Raw genomic sequence first — 11,607 nt, forward strand, 5'->3', positions numbered from 1 at the left:
TCTCTGATGCGAACAGCGAGTGGCTCTGATGGCGCGATTATTTGAATGAATAGCTCTGATGTCCCTATCAACTCCTCCTAGATGGAAAAAACTCAACCCCATCAAGTGCAGGTCTGGCCGGCTGTCGTACTGCTCCAGAAGGTCAGGATCAATGCGCTGCAACTCAGCTCTCGAGATCCATGTCACGTCAACCTCTGGTCGGCCTTTCCACCGAACAAGGTAACGTTGATATCCACCGTTTTTGGTTGACATAACCTGCTCATCTAATATATATTCTATTTGTTCTCTGCGTGCATGAAATTTTAAAGATGGCGGATCAACAACAGGTAACGGATCAGGGTGATCAGGTCAGAAGAAATAATTGTTCTCTTTTTGTAGAAGACTAAATCTTCAATATTAAATGTCACACTAATCCCACGGTCCTCAAGAAGATCCACAACATAAGCATTGGAGTTGATTTTCTTTAGGACTTTGAACGGTCCCGCACTACGAGCTTATAATTTCTTGAACGTTCTCGAAGAAAATCATTCAGGTCTAATTCTTACCATGACATAATCTCCTACATTTAGCTCTTGATAACGTTTGTACAAATCAGTAAGAGATTTATATTTTAAGTTATTAGAGTGAATGCGTTTGCTGAGTTCTTGATGCAATGAATGCAGGTGCGATGCAAATGACTATATAGACTCAAATAGTCTATGCTGATGAGACATGGAGATCAGGTCTAGGGCTGCCTAGGTTTGTAACCATACACCACTTCGAATGGACTCATGCCTATGTACTTATTGACCGAACTATTATATGCAAACTCAGCTGTCGGTAACACTAAATTTCAGATCCTAGCATGTTCACCTACCAGACACATCAACAGATTTCCAAGACTACGATTGACAACTTCAGTCTGGCTATTAGTTTGAGGATGATAGGCAGAAGAAAATTTCAGTTTGATGCCCATCATGTGCCAAAAGATTTTTCAAAAGTAGCTCATGAATTTAACATCCCTATCAGACACAATAGATTTGGATAGGCCATGGAGTCTAACGACTTCGTCAAAATAGAGTTTGACAATTTTAAAGGCATTAGAAGTTTTAGAACATGAGAAAAAATGAACCATCTTTAAAAATCGGTCTACAACCACAAAAATAGAATCGAGCTTGGTAGAAGTACGTGAAAGTCCTAATACGAAATCCATACTGACATCTTTCCATGGACACTCAGGAATGGGTAGTAGAGTGTACAGACTAGTGTTCTGTTTACGTTGTTTAGCTAGGTGACAGGTGTGACACTGGTTGACAATTTTGGCCACGTCTTTCTTGATACTTGGCTAGAAGAAACGCCTCTCCACCATTTCGATGATTTTGTCTCTCCCAAAATATCCAGAAAGTCCTCCAGCATGTATTCCCATACTAAGAAATCTCTTAATGAGGTTCGAGGGATACACAATCAGTCGGAGCGAGAGCGATAATCATTTTGCAGAAAGAAATCATTTTGTTCTCTTTCTACTCCATCTCACAGGATCAGGTATATTTTACTAAAGTCAGAACAAGTAGTATATGGTTCCCTGATCCTCTCAAAACCAATCATTTCAGTGCTCATCATGGATAGAAGGAAGATTTGTCGACTGAGTACGTTCGCAGCTTTGTTCTCAACCTCAGTCTTGTGCTTCAAAACAAAGGTGTAAGCTTGGAGAAACTCGACCCATCGGCCGTATCTATGGTTCAGTTTCTTTTAAAAGTTGAGATATTTTAAAGCCTCGTGGTCTGAATATAAGACAAACTCTTTCGGTAGCAAATAGTGTCGCCAATGTCTAAGGCTTGCACTACCACATAGAATTCTTTGTCATAGGTGGAGTAGCGTAAGCTACCGTCATTTAATTTTTCACTGAAGAATGCGACAGGATGACCTTCTTGACTTAACACACCACCTATGCCAACTCCATAACCATTACATGCGACCTCAAATACTTTCGTGAAGTCAAGGAGGTGCCAAACAGAAGCTTCGGTCATTCTTTTCTTAATTTCGTGAAATGCTTGGGATGTCGATTTTGTCCAGATAAAGTCTCCTTTCTTCATGCAATCCATAATGGAAAACATTATCAAATTAAAACTCCTAATAAAGCAGCGGTAGAAAGTGGCCAAGCCATGAAAACTACGTACTTCCATTAGAGACTTGGGCTCAGGCCAATCTACTATCACGCTAACCTTCGCAGGATCGGCAGAGACACCCTTAGAAGACATTATGAACCCTAAGAAAGTGACATGATCGGTCAAGAAGGTATACTTCTTGGGGTTTTTAAGAAGCTTTCTCTTCTAAGGACATCGCAGACTTGCCTTAACTGTGTGAGATAGAGCTCTTGAGTTCGACTATATATGAGAATGTCATCGAAGTACACAACGACAAATTTATTCAGAAAAGGTCTAAAGATCTGAGTCATTACCCTCATAAAAGTATTGGAAGCATTTGTTAACCATTCGTAGAGTCCATCTTTTGTTTTAAAAGCAGTCTTCCATTCATCCCTAAGACGAATCCAAATCTAGTGGTACCCACTCTTCAGATCGATCTTGAAAAATACCGTGGCACCAGATATAAAATCTAAGAGGTCGTCCAGCCTAGGAATGGAAAAGCGATACATAACCGTGATTTTATTGATGGCACGGCTATCAACGCACATCCTCCAAGAACCATCTTTCTTGGGGTGAGGAGTGCAGGCACAGCACAGGGACTTAGGCTCTCACGAACATACCCTCTTGCGAGGAGTTCGTCCACTTGACATTTCAGCTCAGCATGTTCATTTGGGTTGAGCCTATGATGTGGAAGGTTGGCCAGAGATGCTTCCGAAACTAAATCAATTGTGTGCTCGACATCACACATCGGAGGAAGTGTATCTGAAAGATCATCAGGGAAGACAGGTGAAACTCCTCCAGAAGGGGAGCTACGGCGGCGGGGTGCTGAAAACTGGACTCCACACTATTAACTCGAGCCACAAGTGCAAACACGGGTGATCGGCTCTCGATATCTTTCACTACCTCTTTCGAAGTAATGATGTGAAGTGGTTCGTTTTTGCATAGATCAACATTCTTTTTTTCAGGGGTGGGCACTCTAGGAGGCATTGGGTTCAGTCTAATTTTTCGATCCTGAAAAATAAAATTACACGAGTTCGAATGTCCATGAAGTATAACGTCTAAATCTTATAGCCAAGGTCTTCCTAAGATGACCTGACCTACATCCATCGGAATGCGGTCACACCAAATTTCGTCCTTATATGAAAGGAATTGAATTGGGACAAGGCATCTTTCCGATACAGAGATAGATGTGTTATTTACCCATGCTACTTTATACGGGTGGGGATGAGAGGTAGATTTCAGGCCAAGGCGGGAAGACAACTCCTGAAGCAATGGCGTTGATACAACTTCTGCTATCAAAAAGAATTTTGCAAGTTTTTTCATTGATCTTAACAAGAGTGTAGAATAGGGAGGTTTTATGCCAATCTTATTCAGTCTTTGTTTGGGCGAGGGTACACCTAACCATATGAAGCCTAGGATTTTGGTTACTTGGATCAGTAAGCTCCTTTTGTGGTTCAGTCTGGACAAATTCTAATCCGGCCTGTTCGTCTCCAAAGTCTTCTACATAATCTTCGATGTTTAGCTCATAGACTTCTTTGACATACTCAGTCTTGTGAGTCCTAGCTTCTGGTTCAGTGATCAGGTAGATCTTGGCAGTACATTGGGATGCTATTTTGTCGAACTTTTGACATCGAAAGCATTGGGTTTGGTTTCGAGAAGGAGGGTTAGGACCTAATATTCCTTTTTTCTTATCATTTGAAGGGTTCGGGATAGGCATCGGGGATGTCCTAGCTAGAGCTTGGATAGAGCCGGGCTGATTAGGAGGATTGAGAAGTGGTCTGGGTTGAGGGAGGTAGTTTTGGGTAGGTCGGACTCCTGAGGTCATGGGTTGAGGGTCGATACGCCTCATCACTGGTGTCCTTAAGAAACTATTCACATCTTGAGCCAACTAGTATGCTTGGCTAAGAGTGGTAATCTCTCATAGGATGAGTTCCTTCTGGATCTCCTCGCAAAGCCCTGCCCAAAATCTAGAAAAAGTGACAGTCTCCTCTTCTACTACACCACGCCTCATATGAAACTCTTCAAATCGTGCGATGTAATCAGCAATAGTTGATGTTCCTTAAGTTAGTTTCTGCCACCTATTCATAAGGGATTGTCGGTAAGAAAATGGTAGATACTTTTCATTCAATTTTTCTTTCATATCTTTCCATGTGGTAATACGAAGAAGTCTTTGGGTCTCGCGTATATGTTCAACATTATTTCAGTACCAATGAGCTTGCCCAATAAGCTTCATCTTGGTAAATCTCACATTCTTATCATCGGACATCTCATACCATTCAAAGTAGTTATCCATGCTCGCTCTCCAATCAAGATACACGCTTAGTTTGAGTTGACCGGCAAAGGTAGGAGCCTCTACTCTTACAGCACGTAGTAGCCTCTCATCGAGTTCGCGTTGGTAATCAGAAGATGGTTGGTTCCTAGGAGGATGGGGAAGGACTACGGGTGGTGCGACCAAACCGAATTTAGGTTAGGCGGCAACGGGGGTTGGTGGTTCAGGAGTCCTAATGTTTCGCATAGCTCACGGACCTCTTGTTTGAATTCTTCATTTTTAGCTCGCATGGCAGCGAACTGTTCCATGAGAAATTTCAGAGCGTCAGAATCCATGGTAGCTAAGAAGTCTTTAGGTTGAGTGGCTTAGTACTCCTTACCTCTATGGGTTGGCATGCAATGATGACACTATGGATGATGATGTGAGATGCAATGTCAATAATGAAATCCTAGATATGCAGGACAACCTACCTATGCAACCTAATATGATTTCCGAGTTCAGCAAGCTTTCACATAAGTAACTTAAAATCTAGATGTTGCTGATTTTTACTTCAGCCCCAATGAATCCGTATTGTAGTATCCCTTAGTCCACATAGGTTATGAGCCAAATTCACTCTGATACCATTTGTCATAACCCGGGACCTCACCCAAAAAAGCTGGCCATATGGTATTATTTAGGGTTTCTTGATTCTGTATAAGTACCCAAGGTCTACCCAGCGAATAACCGATATGAGACTAAATACACGCCCACACAGGTCCTCACATATTCTCCCCATTTAAGCCCTGACGTCCTCATTAAGCTAACGATTCAAATTCATTCAAATCTAATCACAAACACCACGATCGGCCCTGGTCAACTCCAGTGGATTCATACTGCAGTGTCCTCTAATCCATATATGTTATGAGTCGAATCTGCTCTAATACTATTTGCAACAATCCAGGAGCTTACAAAAAAGGCTAGCCGGAATATATTATTTAGGTTTCTTGATCCTATATATAAATACCCAAGATCTACCAAGCGAATAATTGATAGGGGACTAAACACACGCCAGCACGGGTCTTGGGTTGTTAAAAATGGTATCAGAGCGGACCTGGCCCATATCCTATGTGAACTAGGGGACACTGCAGTACGGATCTATTGGGGCTAACTACAGGCCGATCATGATGCTTGTGATTAGATTTGAATGGATTTGAACCCTTAGCCTGACAAGAACGTCAGGGCTTAAACGGAGGGAGTATGTGAGGACCTGTGTGGGCGTGTGTTTAGTCCTACATCGGTTATTCGCTGAATAGATCTTTGGTACTTTTACAGAATCAAGAAAACCAAATAATACTTTTTGACTAATCTTTTTTGGATGAGATTCTAGGTTATTACAAATATGTGTACTCTTAAAGTAAAACCATAGTTACACATTATTGTATATTTTATTTCTCAATATCTCTATCACCTGATTTCACCTTTTCCTATTAACACCAAGCGGAACACCAGTTCCAGATTACAATTGTCCATTCTTTGCTTTTTCCTTATTGAGGAAATGTCTCCCTATACTTCATAGAAACACATTTCCCACTCAAGCAAGTGTTTCATAGGAAATTGATGCAATTCTTTTAAGAAACTCTCTCAGAAATCTAAATTCGGATTGAAAGGGAGATTATATAAATTAGGATCCTATTGAATAATCTGTGAGAGAAGAGCATGGGAAGGAGTGGGGAGAAAGTTGGGAGGAAAAGAGAAAATTCTAAATCAAATATTCTCTTTGACAATCTTGACCAAACATTATGATAAACCATCTATCTTATTGTCTACTTATAGGAGGAGAATAAATACTAGTGAAAGTTTGAGTCTTTATCAATGTTTATGGATTGATTTTGAAAAATCAATGAAAATTAATTTAAAACTAGCTTACAAACGATATTTCTTTGATCTTAATGCACTTTTGATATATGTTTTTGTTAATACTCTTGCTTTTTTTTAAAATCACATTTCCATTTTAGTGTATTAGGGCATTTCCCATTACTCGCATTTGTATTAGTTCCCAGATCAAATTTCGCTAATATCATCTATGCTCTGCTTTCGTTCTCGATTAACACGACTTTTAATCCCTCTCAAATTTCACCCTCTATTTAATGCTCCTCTTCCATAAGCATCACATGGCATGGCTAGATCTATATAATTTGGTCATCTTCAAATCACACTTCAACCTCACCCATGCCTTATAAATAAGAATTCAACAAGAGAAGTTCAGAGCTACCAGGGTTAAATCCAGCAAATTCATTGTGCCGATTAATATTACAATAAAGTTCGATAAAGGGAATACCATGATGTGAAACAAATTAGAACCCTGCAATCCTTACCTGGTCCGAGTAGGCTTACCTATCTCGTATCCAATCCATAAAACACAAGAAGATCAGCTCAAGTCAACAAGTCAAAACTAGTGCTCATGTCATGCCCTATGTTTTAGAAGATTACCCAAACAAAATCATATCGAGCACTATGTTTAAACATATCAACATATAGAATCAACCACACAAAATATATGCAACCTCAACCTCATTTAAATGAAACCAGAGAGATAAAACTGTATGAAAATATGCAACTAAGATGAGAGCAGAGCAGATGTAATCTGGAACAATAAATGAGAAAAATCATAAACTATGCAATCCAATCTCCCTTCTCATTAAGATATTACATTGGAAAAAAAAATAAAACAAAGGCAAATCAAATCTACTATATGCAATACATCAATCTAATCCCTTCGGATCAGACTAATACAAGAAACCGGGTTTAATTTTTAAAATAATAAAGTCGATACCATTCTCCTTCTTGGATCCCATAAGCCTTGTTAATGGAAGCAACCCAACCACCTTATCAACATTGCATGGCTCTTTATTTTCTCTTGAAGTAATCATCTATAAACCCCCTATTTCTCCCTTCTTCTCTCTCTATATAAAATTGTTTTAAATTTGTTTTGCCGGCCATATAATTATTGTATCATATGGGGCAAATTATAATTACATAAGAAAGTGAGAAAATAGTAGTGGGCAGAGGATTGTTGCAAAAGAAAGGAAGGCAAATTAATTAAAAAAAAAAAAGAGGGAGAGATAAGGATGGAGTACTGGAAGGATCAAAGGTGGAGTGGCTTGGGGGAGAGGACCCAATGCTGGCCGTGGGGACGGAGGCGGAGGCCGTTGAGCTTGGCGAAGAGGGTGACGGCTCGGCGGACGCCGTGGTCGTCGGCGGAGGTGTAGTAGTCGTGGCCGAAGAGGACGCCGCCGGGGCGGAGGACGGCGTAGGCCATGTTGATGTCGGCCCAGGCGGAGTGGAAGTCGTGGCCGGCGTCGACCTCGATGAGATCCCCGTAGACGCCCCAGTCGCAGAGGGCGGTGAGGGCGGAGCTCGTGGAGAAGGGGACGGGGATGACGCGGTCGGCCTCGCCGGCGGCGGCGACGGCTTGCATGAACTGGGGGAGAAGGAGGGCGTCGGCATGGAGGGGAGGGGGGACATCGCGAGGGAAGCGTTGGCGGAAGCCCGGCCAGCCGCGGAAGTCGTCGAGGCAGAGGATGAGGGAGGAGAGGGAGAGGTTGCGGGAGAGGGCGGCCATGTGGAGGGCGGAGGCGCCGAGGAAGGTGCCGAGCTCGATGATGGTGAGGGGGCGGACGGTTTCGACGAGCTCGCGGAAGACGGGGGTGGTGGAGCCCCAGCCGCGGAGGCGGCGGGCTGGCGGGTAAAGAAGCGGGGCGATGGCCGGAGGGGGGAAGCCGGCGTAGGGGGAGCTGCCGTTGTAGACGCGGTCGAGCACCGTGCGGAGGATGTCCGGCTGGGGGACGGGGTCGGCGCACTTGGTGCGGAAGCGGAGCAGGTCGTGCGGCGGCGCCGCCGAGGGCGGCTGCGATGTGGTGACCGGGATTTCGTTGTCGGGTTGGGATTGGAACTGCGTTTGGACGTGGAATTGGGGGGGCTCGGGGGGAGAGGAGGAGGAGGAGGAGAGGAAGCCGAGGGTGTAGCCGAGGGAGAAGAGGAGGACGAAGGAGACGGCTCTCGGCAAGAGGCGGCGGAGGGCGGGTGGAGAAGGAGAGAAGGGAGGAGAAGATGGCGGGTGAGGCTTCATAACTCTCTCTCTCTCTCCTGCTTGTTTTGAGCTTATGTTCGAGAATTGAGGTGGAGAGATGGAAGAGAAGTTATGAGGTGTTTGAAGGTGGGAGGAGGTTAGAGGGGGGGTTAAAAGGATTTAGGGGAAGAGTGGCGTTGAGTTTAGATGGGAAAGAATCACCTAGAGACTGAATTGGATTGGGAAGAAGTAGAAGTAAATGACCAGAAAAAATCATGTTTATCCAGGCTCTACTCCAAGTTACGTTGTTGTAGCATTTCCTATTATTAAATGAGCTTCCTTACCTTTTTATTTTCTTTGATGAGATTATGACTTTTAATCTACCAAGTCTGGTATGGAGGATCGGTGGGGCCATTCAATTTTATAATATATGAAATTTTGTGTTTTTGGGTTGTGTATTTAAGAATCTTGTAGTTTTTTTTTTTTTCTTTTGCTAAACTAGAATCTTGTAGTTCGGCAGCAATAATCTGCTTGAAGGTCAACGACATAGTCAGGAAACAGATGGAGGCATGGTATTTGGCTACAAGCCTCGAGGGTTGTTTAAAGGCATAGCATTAAAAGAGGCACAATTTAGCAAAGTTCGATAGAAAAAGTAGACTCTGGTACCAGGAACGTCCGGAACTCCTCTTCAAAATTAGTCCGATAAGTATTAATTTGGAAGATAGGGAGGGTGACCTTTTTCTTTAATGCACCTTCCTTCTTCAAAAGGGAAAAGATTTCTAAATCCTTATTTTTACTTTATTTATTCTATATATATTATATCTATATATATATATATATATATATATATATATAAAGAGTGATATATTTGGCTACAGTCGAGTGGATTCCAATCACATTAGATCGAGATTGAGACTTCTAACCATACTTCTTTATAGAAAAAACCAAACCGGTGATTGGGTTTTGTCCAAAAATAATACAATTTGTTTAGGCCTGAACCGTGCCCTGCCTGGAATTTGGGCCTAGTTTATGGGCCTAAACTCGACGCTTACTTGACCTTTGGGCACCAGGCTAGATATCCAACTTCTCAACATTTTTCTGATTTCTAAAAAAAAATACTAAAATGCTATAAAAATATTAAAGATGAATAATTAAATATATTAACAGCAGTTTGAATACCTGATAACTATTCTAAGATTATCGATCTTCTCCTATTAAATTGCATATCAACAAAACTTACAATTTAATCGTAAAAATATAAAGTTAAATAAAAGAAAGAGCCAACTTGGCTCAAATCAGGCTTTAATCCTCAAGCCTGAGCCAGCCTATAATAAGCAAGCTTATTTTTTAGATGCCTAAAACCTTGGCCCAAGCCTGCTGAGATGGCCGTCCAGCTCTTGAATAGGCCTACTCTTAGTTTATGCATTGAATGGTAAAAATGGATGTATTATTGTCTGCTATTTAAACTATACAATTTTTTTTACCACTTAGTACATAAACTATATATATATACATATAATTTAGAGATTGTAATTTATATTCAACAGCTTGAATTACCGATGTGAAGCTTTAATCATCTAATCCAGATCTAAATAGATTTCCCATGAAAGATCCACTCTAAGTGTAGAAGTTTGTATATTATGGTTAAGCAGATAGGACATGATAGGAATGGGAGAAGGGGCAGGCACATATGTTTGGTTCAGTGGAAACGGGCATGATAAGATTGCCCTTCCCCTTCCAAGACGATATCGGAATGCACGAATGGGAGAAAACTTGCTCTCTCAAAAAGGTGAAAGCAGCACAGATATCTAACACAGACTGTTGCACCAGCTGATGTTTCGGTTGCGTCCCACCACCACTGATGGAAGCAACAGAAGCATCACAAGGTTTGACCAGATCACCACCATGCGAACAAGTTGTTCGATCACAACTCTTTGCAGAATTTGATGATGTTAACGCATGCTTTCTTTTGTCTGCGAGTAGACGTGCAATAACAAAGAAGAATATTCTTTAACACGATTTAACCAAAAAGACGGAACACAATAATAATAATAGCAGAATAATATATTAAAATAATGCACAATCACACATTACTTTATTATTAGAAATAATTAAGTTAAATTTTATTAGTATATTAAGAAATATACTGACTAATTGCTCCGCTGTTTCTGGGGAACAAGCACTCCTGCAGCTCTTTTAAGCGGAGCCTTCGGTGCATGAGGAGTCGCCGAGGAATGTAGACAGCCAGGCCGAGCTGTTGGGGGAACGGGTACCAGTTACGGTGCCAATGATTCAAGACCTTGAACCATGGCGTGGTACCGACGGCACTGCTGATACCTGATAAAGGCTGGAGGGCGGAAGCTAATTTAGGTAGTGGTTGCATCGTCTCCATCGCAGTAAGCCACGGAAAACGTTTGGTGGTGTTTGAGTTCGTCTAAGACGATGACGACGAAGCACCAGCCAAATGGGTCCAGCTATATTCAGTGCACAGGTAGGGGCCACCAAGCAATGTGAAGTTTAATACGCTACATTCACCACTCACAGGTTCTGAGGAATCACATATTTAATACGGAAAGAAATTGATCTACTAACCGACTTTGCATTGCAACCGGAAATTTCCTGAAATCCCTACTTTGAGTCGCAAATCGATACCTATTATAGAAAATTTTTCTTTTGTTCTGAAGGTTTCAAAACCGAAAATTGAGAAGCAAAGAATAAAGAAGACAGTTAGTGAGCCGTAGGCGAGCGAGAAACTTTTGTTGGGTCAACAACCCTCTATATATCCTCGTAACGTTTAGTCTTAAACAGAATTATTGCATCCCAGTTCGTGTAACCATGAATTCACCCCTATAATCGGTATTTAACCAAGTAATGTACATATTCCAAAAGAGCTTGCGTCGCAGTGCTAGCTTAAAAGCAACTCAAGTCATTTTCATTGAATGATATAGTCAATAACCTTATTCGCATATCTCTTATTTAAGTTAAGCTGGTAATCAAGCAGAGTCATTCCGAATAATATATGTGAAAACAATACATGCATGATGGAAGACAATACCTAACGTTTAGTGTTTCTATTAAAAAATTGCATAATATATTTGGCAAATAGCAACACTTGCAGGAAGGCGATATGGAAGCAAACATCAAGCTTTTGGTCGTATGAGTTGTGC

The 11,607-nt window shown here is 41.7% G+C and overlaps 1 protein-coding gene across 1 annotated transcript; it reads right to left on the reverse strand.

The window, feature by feature from the left end:
• Positions 1-7,040: 7,040 nt before the first annotated feature.
• On the reverse strand, positions 7,041-9,247 carry LOC103703430. The gene has a single exon (XM_008786268.4). It carries the CDS (start codon positions 8,498-8,500, stop codon positions 7,517-7,519), a length of 984 nt encoding a protein of 327 aa, XP_008784490.1. The 5' UTR covers positions 8,501-9,247; the 3' UTR covers positions 7,041-7,516.
• Between the last annotated feature and the right edge of the window lie 2,360 nt (positions 9,248-11,607).

Source organism: Phoenix dactylifera, chromosome 18, assembly GCF_009389715.1.
Source record: "Phoenix dactylifera cultivar Barhee BC4 chromosome 18, palm_55x_up_171113_PBpolish2nd_filt_p, whole genome shotgun sequence".
Taxonomy (NCBI): Eukaryota; Viridiplantae; Streptophyta; class Magnoliopsida; order Arecales; family Arecaceae; genus Phoenix; species Phoenix dactylifera.